General features: G+C 31.8%; 3 protein-coding genes across 3 annotated transcripts; all 3 read left to right on the plus strand.

The window, feature by feature from the left end:
• Positions 1-943: 943 nt before the first annotated feature.
• On the plus strand, positions 944-2,976 carry LOC107925078 (protein YIP4b). Its single transcript, XM_016855644.2, has 3 exons — positions 944-1,570; positions 1,996-2,070; positions 2,486-2,976. Exons 1-3 carry the CDS (start codon positions 1,064-1,066, stop codon positions 2,744-2,746), a joined length of 843 nt encoding a protein of 280 aa, XP_016711133.1. The 5' UTR covers positions 944-1,063; the 3' UTR covers positions 2,747-2,976.
• A 1,156-nt stretch (positions 2,977-4,132) lies between these two features.
• On the plus strand, positions 4,133-6,706 carry LOC107925079 (NADPH-dependent pterin aldehyde reductase). The gene is made up of 5 exons (XM_016855645.2): positions 4,133-4,480; positions 4,586-4,655; positions 4,847-5,040; positions 5,877-6,049; positions 6,261-6,706. Exons 1-5 carry the CDS (start codon positions 4,250-4,252, stop codon positions 6,328-6,330), a joined length of 738 nt encoding a protein of 245 aa, XP_016711134.2. The 5' UTR covers positions 4,133-4,249; the 3' UTR covers positions 6,331-6,706.
• Positions 6,707-8,355: 1,649 nt separating this feature from the next.
• Positions 8,356-15,032, plus strand: LOC107925074 (uncharacterized). The gene is made up of 12 exons (XM_016855639.2): positions 8,356-8,500; positions 8,826-8,972; positions 9,259-9,441; positions 9,623-9,705; positions 9,836-10,034; positions 10,704-10,825; positions 11,291-11,357; positions 11,984-12,034; positions 12,799-12,851; positions 13,165-13,375; positions 14,289-14,459; positions 14,772-15,032. The coding sequence occupies exons 1-12, from the start codon at positions 8,438-8,440 to the stop codon at positions 14,829-14,831; spliced, it is 1,410 nt and encodes a 469-aa protein (XP_016711128.1). The 5' UTR covers positions 8,356-8,437; the 3' UTR covers positions 14,832-15,032.
• Positions 15,033-15,314: the final 282 nt, after the last annotated feature.

A 15,314-nucleotide genomic window follows, 5' to 3' on the forward strand; every position in this document is an offset into this window, starting at 1 on the left:
TAATACTCAATCCAAACATTCGGTATTGAACTTCTTATCACTTAATGATGAACATTAATAGAGATTAACACTTACTTGAAGTTATTCAAAAATTTTATGAATTATACATACATATAATATTTGAATTTTTATAATCATTTTAAAAATTTACATTTATTTATTATTCGCAACAAATTCAGATTTAAATTAAATAGCATTATTTATCAAATATTTAAATTTATTAAACATTTGCAGATATTTTAGCAATTTACAAAAATTCAATTTGCGAATTGGCAGTGTCAATGAAATATCATCATTTAAATTTACAATAATATTGGGAATAATGAATTTAGATTTAAACGTGTATTCGATTTAGATATTTGAATAAATATTATAATTAAATTTAATGTGTAAAATAAATAAATTCATTTTTCAAAACCAAATAAATTCAAATTTTAAAATAATTATACAAATTCAAATATTACAAATTGATAGAACGAAGCAATATTTAGTTTCAAATTTGACAAATTTTTCACATTTTTTAATTTTTTCAAATTTTACAAATTTGACAATTCTTTTTCAAATTGGTTCGTAAACTTGGACTTCATTAAAATTTTATGACTTGACAGATTGAGATCGTATTATGTCATCACTTAAAATTTTTAAATTTTAATAATTTTTTTTGTATAATTTAGATTTATATACATTTTTAAAAATATTTATTATAATTTGATACAATTTTAGAGTGTCAAGCCACTAAACCGTAACAAAATCCAAATTTAAGAACCAAAAAATTACTAAGTTCCAAGACTAAGGTACATAAAAAAAATGTTCAAGGATCAAATTGAAAAAACCTGTTAAACTTGATGATGGGAAGTTAATTTATCCCAATATTAATCCGTGGCAAAAGGCGAGATTTGGCGCCAGAATTAAAACGACAGAACAATAAGTTCTCAACTACAAAGAAAGAGAAACAGAAAATAAAAACCGCAAAATACCAACAAAGCATTCATTCTCTCACTTTAATATTTCCGTTCAAATTCATTCATTCATTTTTTTTTATTTGTTAATTTTCCAAAAAGAGATGTCAAATTCCCACAGCGATACGATCCCACTCCACCCATCAAATTCTCAATCCGATATAGATGAGATCCGAAGTTTAATCGATGACAGCGTTCATTCAGGCCCCGCCGTCGTCCTCCCTGCACGGCATCCCGCCAGCACTCCACCACCGTCATCTTCCCCTTTCATCTCCTCTAACATCCCTCCTCCGCCACCTGTCTCCTCCTCATCCTCCCTTCAAAAATTGCAATCCGTCCCCGCCGCTCCTCCTCCACCTCCACCTGTTGGTAATTCTAGCAGCATTGTCGCCAATGGGTTTGGTCCTCCGCCGAATACATTGACTGAACCCGTTTTGGATACGGTGAAAAGAGATCTGTGGAGGATCGTTAGTAATTTGAAGCTGGTAGTGTTTCCTAATCCTTTTAGAGAAGATCCAGGAAAAGCGTTGAGAGATTGGGATCTTTGGGGTCCGTTTTTCTTTATTGTTTTCTTGGGAGTCGCGCTTTCTTGGTCTGCCTCCGTTAAGAAGGTTCGTTGTTTCACTGAATGATTTGCCATTTATGTTTCTCTTTTTCCTTGAATTTTTTCATTTTATTTTCTTTCTCCTTTAAATTTTGTTTGTTTGATTAATTTTGTGATGATGAATTGATTTTTTATCAAATTCTTGACTGTCTAAAATCTGATAAAATTTGTGATAAAAAAAAAATTCTCAACAAATTACAAGTACAATGTGATACAAATAAATGAATGAAATCTCTTAAATTCCAACACTGATTTCGAAAATAATAATTGTTCTACATGAAAGCAACTCTGTTCAAGGATTGGGTTAATCGGACTGATTCGAATCTTGGCCGAATGAGCTTTATACGTAGGATTTCAAAAAAAATTGAGCCATGAAGCGGCCAAGTACATGAATAGCTCTAATATAAACTCTCTCTCGTAAAAATGTTGCAGTCTCAGGTATTTGCTGTTGCATTTGCACTGCTGGCAGCTGGTGCTGTTATCTTAACGTTGAATGTACTATTACTGGTAATGCCCCTCTCCTTGTCTGATATATTTTCCAAAACAGATACGAAGCTATCTTTAAATACATGATTTTTAAAATAAAATTGAAACTTTGGAATGTTATTTCCGGCATGGCTAGTCCCATTTATGAATGTTCAAATATCCTATGCTGGTCTCACTCTGCATTTTTCTTAACGTAACATCCCCTTTTGATAGAGAAGTTAAACATGTTGGGCATTTTTTTTTTTTTTGAACTCATGGAGACTAGTTCTTCCGAGATTAGTGGCTGTTTCTCTTAACAATGTCGTCATCAAGATTTGAACCAAAATTCTTCCATTAAAATACAATATGCCTGCCACTTGCACAGGAATTCAAGTAATACTATTGTTGTGAAATATCGGTACAAAAAGCTTTGCCTAACACAATATGCATGTTTCAGGGTGGGCATATCATTTTCTTCCAAAGTCTGAGTCTACTAGGTTATTGCTTATTCCCTTTGGATGTAGGAGCCTTAATCTGTATGTTAAAGGACAATGTGGTAGCTAAAGTAATCATCGTTTGTTTGGCATTGGCTTGGAGCTCATGGGCTGCCTATCCTTTCATGAGTTCGGCTGTTAATATGAATCGGAAAGCCCTTGCTCTCTACCCCGTCCTTCTTATGTACTTGTCTGTCGGTTTTCTCATCATCTCCATTGATTGAAGTTCCTTCCCTTTAAGGGGTCGGGAAAGCACTTGCTCTCGATCTCGTTTTTCTTACCTATGTATTGGTTGGTTTTCTCATCACCGCCATCACTATCATTTGAAGTTTATTCGCTTTAAGGTTTTGGAATGAGTTTTGAAAAATTATAGGTGAATGTATAGTAGAGGTTCCTATATTAGTAGTTTGATTGCATTTTACCCCATCTATTTAATAAACGAGTAATTTAATCATTGTATGTTTGATCAAATAGTAAATTAATTTTTTTATTCAAAATTTCATCCATTTGTGCTGTTAAAAATTGGTGTGGTTGACGGAATAACCGAACAGTGACACGTGGTGTGCCACATGTATCTCATGCTGATGTACAAAGATCAATTTTTAATAGTAGAAATAAATAAAATTTTTAACAGAATAATTAATTCGTTCTTTTATCTAATGTATAATAGTTAATTTATTTATTTATTTTTTAGTATAGGGAATAAAATGCAGTCTAGTTTCTAGTATGAAAACCTCTATGATATTTTGCCAAAAATTATATGCAGATTAGATAGGAATGTCAATGCTGTTCAACTTTTGCCTAACACAATCTCTTTGAAGGCTCATTTGCGATATATGATATACTTACTACATCAAACTTTTGCCCTGTCGATTTTTACCACCTCGTTTTGTTGTGTGTAGTATATGATAGTATATAGTAGCTCCCACCTGATTACTATGGATTAAAAATTGTTTTTAAAGTAAATAAAAAATAAAATAAGATCCGATTGTATATATTATAATTTTTTAACTTGAATTAAATGTATTTTAGTAACAACTGAAAAAAAAAATTTATAAAACCGAATCAAACGCTAGTATTAGGTATGGAGCTAATTTAAGGGTGATAGGTATTTTGATGGCTGCTTAAGTTTTCTAGCTTTTCCATTAACAAATTTTACTAGATTATTTTTTTAAAAAAAATATAACAAAATAATACTTGTAAAATAATTAACTAATTTTGAAGTTAACAAACAAAACAATCTATTGAAAACAATAATCAAATAATCGAAATCCCTGAATAACAATGAAATTTTTTTATAATGCAGTATAAATATGAAGGGAGGATAAAGTTTAAATTTATTTCATTTGAGTAGTAGGCGAAAACTTTAATCACGGTCAATTTGTAATTAATGTTTGAAAATTTTAATTTGAGCTTAATCGAATTTTACTTTTAAAGTCAGATACAAACTAAAATTAAGGTACTCTCATATTTAATAAAAATCAACTTAATTTTCATACTATTTTTAAATTCAATTATAAATTAAAATTAATTATAATAAATAACATTTTCTTTTGGCAGAAAAAGGAAAATCCCAATTAAACTTATTAAAGACACAAAATTCTCGAGACTTCTTAGAAAAGGATAGAATGGACATTTGGCCGTTTTGCTCGTATGTTTTACTTGTTTTTTAGTTTTTTAATTATTATTTTCTCTGGAGAGAAAAGGAGAAAAAAAACGAGTGAAGAATGACAACGGCGTCGTTTAGCGCTTCGAACACGGCGGCAGTGGCTGCCGCTGCTGCAGCTAAGACGGTGTTGATAACCGGAGTGAGCAAAGGGCTTGGTAGAGCTTTAGCTGTCGAGCTTTCCAAGAGAGGCCACACCGTAATCGGTTGTTCCCGCGCCCAAGAAAAACTCAATTCCCTCCAATCGGAGCTCTCGTCGCCTGACCGTCACCTCCTCCTCAATGTCGATGTGGTCCGTCCCGTTGTTCTTCGATTCATTTCTGTATCTTCTTTTTTTTTGGCAGTTCTCAGATTTTCATTACTGATATGATTTCGCGCTCTTTTTTTGGATTTGCAGAGGTCAGATAACAGCGTTAAGGAGCTGGCTCGAGTGATGATGGAAAAGAAGTTTGTACCTGACATAATCGGTAATTGAATGCTATTAACCGAACAAAATTTAAAACCAAACAATTTTGAATTTTCTCGATTAGCTTTGTAGCTGTTTCTTTATCTGGAACTATAATGCGTACTACCTATATAGCTTTAGGGCATTTCATTGAGCTTAAATTCCTATAGTTTCACCTCTTTGGTCTTTACTAACATTATAAGGTATTTGCAGTAAACAATGCAGGTACAATCAATAAAAACAATAGAATTTGGGAGGTTCCTGTTGAAGAGTTCGATACTGTGATTGATACTAATGTAAAAGGGATTGCAAATGTGTTACGCCATTTTATCCCGTTGATGCTTCCAAAAAGTCGAGGGATTATTGTTAATATGTCTTCTGGATGGGGACGATCTGGTGCTGCTTTGGTAAATTCGTGATTTCCATCTTCTACACATTTTTGTACATCTTGAATTGTTCCTTTTTGAATGTCATGTTTAATACAGGAAATCATCCAAGGCATAGCTGAACAAATATTCATAGTTGTTTACATGAAATGAAGAAACCATTGTCGTAAACAACAAAAATGAATTTATAGGTAGTTGAATGTTTTTCTAAAGCTTTTAGAGGGAAGCATGAAAAAGTCTAGCTTCAGAGGACATGGGTTCTTTTTTTAACTCCTTATGGCCGTTGCCTGTCATGGCTGCCAAGTTGAGGAGTAGGGATGGCATTTGGATTGTATTGATTCTAGTATTTGTAGATATCTTATCTGCTTTTTGCAAATCTAGATATTGTGTATTTAGATATGATAGTACTCTTTGTAGTGAATTCGAAGCGGATGCAAATATTAACCTTCGGATATTTATTTTCTGAATCTACGTTACTTATACATATAGTGGATTTGGATATCTTGATGAATCCTATATTTGAATCTGCTTTACTTTTGTTGATAGGATATTGAATCCTCTTTCTGAATCCATTTTGTTTTTGTGGATGACAGATTCTGATATACAAATTGATTATCTACTTTACTTTTTAAAATTTTTTGACTTGCTAAATTCGGATATTTTGGCAGATTCAGATATTTGGAGGATAATATTATTTAATTTGGGTTTTAAAGTAGTTACAATGATTCATATATTATAAAAAATGTAGATATTTGATCTACTACTACCCTTAGTAGGGATCATATTTCGCTCTTTTAAGTTCTGTTCTGTTCTTGAAATTATTGAATGAAATTTGGAACATCCTTGTATCTCAACAGGTTGCACCATACTGTGCATCAAAATGGGCTGTTGAAGGTTTAAGCAGAGCAGTAGCAAAGGAGATGCCTGATGGATTTGCTGTTGTAGCACTTAGTCCTGGTGTGATAAATACCGAGATGCTTCAATCTTGCTTCGGAAATTCAGCCTCAGGATATCAGACACCTGATACATGGTAATTTTTTTTTAGTAAGAGTTAATATGTTTTTTCCTTGGTTTATGTAGTTCTGCATTTTTGCCGTAATGCCAATTTTATTATATTCTGGAGTCATAGAGAAAGGAGGATCCTCACATATGTTCCTCTTCGTTTTAAATTCATCAACAACCCATAAATTCAAATAGTTTTCGGAAAACTGGTCTTTTTAATTCAACTCATTGGAAGACAGGTCTTTGAAGGCAGCTACAATGATACTCAATCTTACTGCAGCAGACAATGGGGCGTCCCTCACCGTTTGATGAAAATATAGCTGCCGTTATCTCGTAGTTATGATAAAGGCCTTTGAACAATCAAATCACGAATTCCCTTGCATTGCAAATGAACAAATTGTATCATTTTATATCCGTCCCATTTCTCTAACCGCATGTCTCATTATTCATTAGCATCAAGTTTTTATATTACGTAGACATTGTAAGGTCTTTTTTTGGCCGAAAATTATAAGAGTTTACTTGCAACAACTCATTTAGTATTGCCGGTACATCGAAGATCAATTTGTATCGAACTTTTTTGTAACTTTGAAGCTTGTTACCTGGGGTACGGATGATTGTATGATAAAATATTATGTCGAATTCTGACACTTTTCTAGATCTTGTTAATTTACTTATTATTGTTTTATCATAGGGCTATGAAATTTATCTCTTGCACTAGAGAACCTTGTTTTGGAATGCTAGTTATTGAAAGAAGCCCATATAATTGTGTCATTGACTATATTACTTCTGTACCTATGCTACAGTTATTGAAAGAGCCTTGTTTTGGAATGCCAGTTATCGAAAGAAACCCATATTTTTATATTCCAGGAGGGAAAGCATAGTTTGTATTATCTAGCGTGTTACTTTGCTTTTCCGAACTAATTTTAAAATTTTAGCATACCATTGTCATCATTTCCCGCAAGTGTTTTAATAGTTTTTATAAAATTATTTGAATAAATATAATATAGATCATCATATGTGCATGGAAATCATAAAATTTAGAATTTAAATATCTATTTAAAAATAATATACAATAAACAATTAAATTATAATTTTAAACTAATTAATAATAACACATTAAATATATATATTGTTAAAATAAAAAAATTAGTTTAAATTGTTAATTAAAGGTGTTTATAATAAAATTAAAATGTATAAAAATATTAAAATAAAATTTTGATTGAGTGGTAAATTAACAGTTTTATTAATATAATTGTTGTGGTTCCAAATTTACTATGGACATCTTTTTTGGTTTTTTTAAAGTAAAAAGATTAAACTCCAATAATATTATTTATTCTGGTTTTTTTAAAAATGAAAAGATTAAAATAATAATTTTGTTTAAAGTGAGAAGATTATAATACCCTCGAATAATATTACTTATTTTAATAACGGAAGTGAAATATTAAAATACTCTTAAATAATATTACTCATTTTAATAACGGAAAGATATTTTCGTGACTTTTTTAACCGAGCTGGTGACTCAGTTAACGGTGACACCAACTCAAAAAGAGGTTTTGTTAATGGTTATAGATAATTGATTATATAGTAAATACCAAACAAAGTCTTTTTATTTAATTAATGAGATAAAAATCAAATTTATATATAAACTCTGTTTTAATATGTAATTTGTTACATGAACTTTTATTTGGGATAATTATACATATGAAAATTGTATTATCGTCTATATATATACTAGAAATTTTAATTTATTCAATTATACATATTTAAAAAAATAAATACATTTATTTTTATATTAGATTATTATAATTATTTATGTATGTAATATCTAATGAAAAATTGTGCTAATTTGATAATGTTATTAGTGATTTCTGAAAATTAAATCAAATCAAAATTTCATATATTCATATATGACAATACACATGAATATAATTTTAATATTTATCCTTAAAATGGTTAAGTTTCAAACTTAAACTCAAATTTTATTTTGCCTCTGTTTTAATTTAAATATTTTTTCTATAATTTTGAATTTTGATGAATTCTAATATTAAAATTTTACAAAAAAAAAGTTTGTAAATTTGTAATATTAGAATTAAAACATTTAAAATAAATCACATAGTTCTTATCATCATTTTTTTTTTCAAATAATTTCAATAGACCTGTTCACAAATTTGTACGGTTGGCTCTGAATCAAAATAAAAAATAAAAAAATATTTTTATTTTAAAATATTACTATTTTATCATCGCACGATCATGATGCACATACAGGAGGAGTTAGTTAAAGGCAATGCAAAACATAAATAAAAGATAGGTCCACGTGTCAATAAATTAGCCTTATTTATTTGAAAATATGAAAAATAAATTGATGGATATTTTGAAGTGAAAATGGCGAGCATTGCATTGCGCGGAGAGTGTGGCTATGGCGGCAGCACTCAGCTACTGCCAGCCTTCCCCATTCATCGGCCAATTTCCTTCCAACTTTGTCTGTTCAAATTCTCCTTCTTTCTTTATTTAATCATTTCTTTACGGCTTAGCGAAAAGCTAATAACAATAATTGTTTCTATTCTATTCTATATTTGGAAAGTCTGGTAGGAAAATACTTTTTTCATTATACTATTGTTATGTTTGAATTTGATGATATTTTGTTCCTTACCCATTAATTATTTACTTCATTAAGTTTGAATTTGATGATGATTAGTCCCTTATTTTCTTTTTCCTAACTTTATTTTTTACACGCCATTTCCTTCAGTGGCACATTATGTGTACTGATGAATTGATTCTTGTGGATTTGGAAATTGAAATTGTAGGGGAAGCCAGTATCTCTGCAAAGCATCGAAATCTCGACGCAGGCATCTAGAATCACTGCACTGTTTTGGGGATCTAAGAAGTCTGTGAAGCATCACCCTGTGGATTCTTCTTTGGGGGATTTCACTTTGACAGGGTCAGAAACAGAGGTGTTCTTATCTCATGATCTTGTATAAACTACATATATTGGAATTATCTGGCTGTATTAAGCAGCTACCTATGTTACTTCAGCTCGGGTGTGTTAAATTCAAGCATGTGTCCGACATGTGTATGTTTTTTCTTTTGTAAGTTTTCCCCTGTATATGAAGGATCTTTGGAGGGTCTTATCTCATATGTCATATCTATGTCGGACATGGATACTTTTAGAAATGTGAAGAGTTATGGCAATATAGGTTGTTACTGCACCTAATGTTAACTCATTATTTCTCGCTCCAGGAAATTAAAGAGAACCCGACAAAAGGCAAGAAGGTATCGGTATCGATTATTTCCTCAATTCTGGACGTTTCCTCACATGAATGGGATTCTTGCACTCTGGATGCTACCGGTCCTGAAAAGTTCAATCCATTTCTTACTCATGGTTTCCTTTCAAGCTTGGAAGAGACAGGTTGCGCAGTGAAGGTTAGGAATCACAGCTCAGTACATGCTTAATGTTGGCCAGATTTAGCATTGTAACTTTTCACCAAAAAATTGTTTTTATATATGCAAGATATGCAGCTTGACTTAAGTTCATGCACATATATAACCTTAATTCTGAATTTTCCGAAATATCTGAAATGTTTATTTGAAAATTAATTTTCAGGAAACAGGATGGATGCCGAGCCATATCATTGCTAAGGATGAATCTGAAAATATTTTAGGTGTTGCTCCTCTCTATCTTAAAAGGTTTAGCATCTATTATTCTGTTCTCCATACTGAAATTCTCTTGCAGTTTCTTCACTATGTTTCTCAAATCTTTTGTTTAACCGCTTTGTCGGTTTGCTATTTTCTCATCTCTTATACTTTGGTTTTGCAGTCATTCCTATGGTGAATTTGTTTTCGATCATTCTTGGGCAGATGCATATTATAGTTTTGGAGCAAGATATTACCCAAAGTTCCAGTGTTGTGTGCCTTTCACTCCAGTGACTGGTCCTAGGATTTTAGTACGGAATACATCATTCAAGGATCAAGTTTTTGACGTTATCGTCACTGCTCTGAAGGATCTGACAGCCAAGGTAATGTATGAATCAAATTATTTGATGTTGAATGCATTATCTTATCAGTTGATCACGGGTTTTATGGGATTTTAGTGGGGCTGGTTGGTTAAAATATGGCCTTGTTAATGTGATAGACATCAATGTGACCGTTTTAATTCTAAGAAACGCCATGTTCATTGTGTCATACCAGATCTTGATATTATGTTGGAGTGGATGTAGAAGAGCTCTATGTTAAGAATGGTTAGGAGATATTACATTAGTTTTCTGAAGCTACTGATTGCCTAAAATAAGGAAAATCTATCTCACATTTCCGAAGAACCAAAAGAGCCAATGCAAATAGGGAATACCAACTTCATTTAGCAAATGCCTTTTACTGACCCTACCATCGGAAATGAGAATAGGGAACAAGATTTAAAAAAGCGGTTAAATTCTATTAATGAGTGAAGAATTATACCAGGAAGAGATCTGCAGGAACAAGACAACCAATGCTGGCTAAAGCAATCTAGAGCATATCTCAATATCTGGCCTACTTTTCCAACCCATATGCTTTTGTTCTCTATGGCAATTTAAGCAACGAATTAACTTTTTCACCATGACTTATATTATGTTGCAACCCCAAGAATAAAGATCTTGTTTGTAAATTCTATTTTTGCTGCCACGTTAATACAATTTTTTTTCTTCTGACAGTCTCAGGTTTCCTCTCTGCATATTACTTTCCCATCTGAAGCCGAATGGTACAAACTGAAGGATAGAGGATTCCTACAGAGGATTGGAATGCAATACCACTGGAAGAATTGCAACTATAAAAGGTTAACGCTGCCCGAACTGTTTCTAGGTTATGATAAATCATTGGCTTTTAGTTTGGTACACGGTTAACAGCTATAGTCTATGCCAACTTGTTCTATATTTGATTTAAAGCTGAAATCTTGGCATCAATTCTACTGGTGTAATTGGCTGGTTTTTGTGCTTATAAATAACAACATTTCAATCACGGGAAGAAATGAAAGCAATTGATCTTTAACTCTCCTTGTTTCTAAAGAGGTAGTCAAAATATAAAGCCAGAAACATGCCAAATAGGGCCTGACAATGCATTATCTTATAGAGAAAATCCATGATATGGTATTTGTTGTATTTGTTTGGTATGAAAATTGTAAAGTAGAAGTTTGCTTTTGTTACATTTATTACCTAATGTCTTTCTATTGACAGAAATTATTTCTTTTCTTTCATATTAATGTATAAATTAAAACACTGTAAATTCTTTCTTCATGCCCCAGTTTTGACGAGTTCTTGATGGATATGAAGCAAAGTAAAAGGAAAAATATCCGTCAAGAGCGCAAAAAGGTCTGCATCTTTTTCATATTACCCTACTTAATAACTATTTACTTAAATCTGAAATATGAGATCTTGCATCAAATCTTGAGTTAGTGCTTGAATGAATACTCTTGATTATTTTAATATTATCTGTAGTTATAACTGAGTTTGCTGCTATGTTAACTGAATTTAGGGTTGTACTATACACCACATCCATGTTGTTCCAACTTTTTATTTTTTAAAAAGTACTCATGTCTGACATATTGGTAGAGCGATATGAGTATATGACCTTCAAGGATCCTCCAAATATATGGAAAAACTTAGAAAAATCTGATATTCACATTCAAGTTGGAGTAGCATAGCACCACTTAGACCACGTGTAAGAGCTCTGGATGACTTTGCTTTTGTAACTCGTAAGAAATAATTTAGTTCTAGATCTTTGAAACTCTTAAAAGTAAAAATTTTCAGTTATAATGTCATAGAACAAATTCAAAATTATAGGCACATTTGTTTGTTTGTTTATTGTCTATTTGGCTTTAATAAGTAGGTTCTCTGTCTTTGTTGGAAACATATGATATCCTGCTTAGGTAGTTCCTGCATTCAAGGACATTGCTTTTGCGAGATTGATTTTATCTTAGTGATTTTTCTGTTTGCAGATTCCTGCTCAGGATTTGACAATGAAACGGCTCAGAGGTTATGAAATTAAGGTAGATAGCACTGTTATATTTCCAAACATATATGCTGATACTTAACTATTTCTTCGATCATACATGTGATATACCCTTGGACATACCCTTGAGCATGTTCCATAGTTTTGCTGAGCCCTCCATGTGGATCAATGAAAAATGCTGGTTGCATTGCAAAAGAAACTGGCACTTTTAAGTTTGCATTGTGGTTAAGACTTATGTTACTCAGACTCAAGGATGACTGTTGGGTGGGGTATATATCTAACACGGGTATGCTCAATTTTATTTATAATTTCCTATACATTTGGAGGATTGCAGCCCAATTCTTATGTCCGAAACATATGTATATATGGATGCTGGAGACAGATACTTCAGAAAATGAAGAGTTGGAGTAACATGGGTATTTGTATCCTTATGTCAATGTATATGCTGAATATCATTGAATGAAACAAAGTAAAACATGGTATTTTCTTGCAAATAACCTGGTTTAAGTTGTTTTATGCACATGTGCTATGTGCATGCGCCTTATACACAGTATTTGCACTTAGTTACATACTAGTTCATAGGCTCGAATTAATGGGGTTATGTTTTTTTTTTTTTTTTTTTTTTTGCTTTACCCTTTCAAGCTGTTTGGGGTTGAAAGGTAACATGATTAATATCTTTTGAGCAGATTATATCAAATATTTTGTTTCTACAAACATAATGGGCTTCACTGCTTTCACTACAATTATTCAGCAAGAAACCGTAAAAAGTATTACTTACTTTTTTAATTGCTATCTTAACAGGCCAATCACTGGGATTCCTTCTACAAGTTCTACCGCAATACTACTGATAATAAGTTAATTCTTATCTTGAAACGTTCTTTTGACTTCTATGTAACTTTTAGTAACTCTACCTCTATGTTACTCCGAATCCTGTGTTTGATACGGGTACCCATATCCAACACGAGTATGCTCAATTGTTTCTAAATTTTTTCATATATTTGGGAAGCTCTAAGAAAGTCATGTCCCATACTCATGTCTAACTGAAAATGTGTAGGACACGGATACTATAAAATAAAGAGTTATAACATAGATCTAGACTCTTTTGATGAACATATATCAGATTTCTTTCTCTGTAAGATGCATGAAGCGTACTCTCAATTTTTATAGGTGGGGCAGTCCATACCTAACAAGAGAGTTCTTTCACGAAATGGGATCAAAGATGGGAGATGATGTGTTACTCGTAGTTGCCGAAAAAGGGGACGAGCTTGTTGCAGGAGCTCTGAATCTCATTGGAGGCGATACTATATATGGACGCTTATGGGGATGTGACCCTCAAGTCTATTATCCGAGCTTGCATTTTGAAGCATGTTATTATCAGGTTCGGATCTCAAAAACTCCTTAAAAAATTAAGGAAAACGGTTCTTTTATTAGTATTGAATTATCTCAAACATGAATTGCACTCTCAGAACTACAAACCATGAAAAATGTCGGTCAAATTCTGCTATTAGACCATGTACTTTGCTTAAGTTGTGGATTTTGTATATGTACTTTAATTCAATCAATTTTAGTCCCTATACTTTTTGAATTTTGAAAATTTAGTCTTGACCAAACAGTAGCAATTAAATCTGTTTGGTTAAAGTCTACTATTAGTCCTGTATTATGTGTAAAGTTAGAGATTTAGTCCATATTTTTCAACTAGATCATTCTTAGTTGTTATATTTTTTGGATTTCTAAATTTTAGTCTTAATGTAAACGATAGCAATTAAATATATTAACTGGTTTTCTTGTGAGTAATATGTGGAGATGGCAAGCTGATATGTCATTCCACATACGATAATATGTTTAACATTTCTAATTTTGAAAATGATACTACTTAACTTTAATGAATTTAATAGTTGACATTTGGTCAGAACTAAATTTTAAAACTCTAAAAGTACAGGGACTAAAAATGACTAAATTAAAGTACAAGTACTAAATCTATAATTTACTCAAAGTACAGGGTCTAATAGCATAATTTAAACTGTAAGTTACTGATGCTGGTGATGCGGAACAAAGGAGATAGGTAAATAGAATTAGAGAGAAACTAGGTAAACTAGAGGAGTTAATCGGAATTAATTAGCTATGTTGTTTTGACTTTTCATTTAATTTTAAGTATCCATTCGAACAAGATATGACCTTCCGAAGACTCGCTAATAAATGAAAAAACTTAGAACACATTGAACACTCCTGTGTGGGACATATTATGATTAACATGGTTCATTAGTATATTAAGATTTTGTTTTTCTACACAGGCAATCGAAGCGGCTATCGAGTTGAATCTAAGCACAGTAGAGGCTGGAGCTCAGGGTGAGCATAAGATTCAGCGAGGCTATTTGCCGGTGCCGACTTATAGCTGTCATTACTTTATCGATGAAGGTTTCGAGCAGGCCATAGGGGAATTTCTGGTTCGAGAATCAAATCAGGTATGTAAAAAATACTCGATGTTACCTTTAAAATTCCTCCAAATACATGAAATACTACAGACTTATTATGAAGGCCCCCATATTAAGAATCAGATTGCATTTTGTCCTTTTTACTCAGAAAAATGAGTAAATTACGTTAATCAAAGAGCAAATTAGTGTTTTTTTATTAAAAATACATAGCACTTTTACCCATTTGCTCATTATTTTAATAGAGGGTGCAAAATGCAAAATGACTCCTAGTACAAAGTCTTCCATAATACTTTTACCCACATGTTGATATTGAGTTGGAAGTTAATTGACTTCAATTTGCAGGTTGACCTTGTTATGAAACTATTTCATGAATCTGGTCCCTTTAAGGAGGGCATACACTAACGGAGAGTTGCTGGAAGTTTAATTGAAAAGCCATTGTACATAATAACATTGAAAGGGATTGTGAGAAATTTGTATGCAAATTTAGACTGTTTATTTTACGTGGTAGTAGAATAATTAATGTTAATGTAATTAGAGATGTTAACAAGACATTTATGTTTGTGAGTTATTCTAGTTTGGTTCTAAAACAAAAACTCTTGGGCATCAGCAAAGTTTAATTCATGTTACTTGGGAACTTTGTTCAGAAAAAATCAATGAATCTTTTTTATTAAGTAAATGAGATTAATCAAGTAGGACAAATCATGCGTATGGGCTTGGCCTTGGACTAGAAATTATATATTTTTATTGAAATGAATTGTAAAAGGAGAAATGGAAAATATATTAAATAAGTGGCAAATTTGCCTATTATTCAACTCTAAATATATACATTTTGTAAGATGAGTTAAAATTCGTTAAAAGAAATTTGTTAGGAAAATGTATCAACCA

The sequence above is a fragment of the Gossypium hirsutum genome, chromosome A10 (assembly GCF_007990345.1).
Source record: "Gossypium hirsutum isolate 1008001.06 chromosome A10, Gossypium_hirsutum_v2.1, whole genome shotgun sequence".
NCBI classification, from domain to species: Eukaryota; Viridiplantae; Streptophyta; class Magnoliopsida; order Malvales; family Malvaceae; genus Gossypium; species Gossypium hirsutum.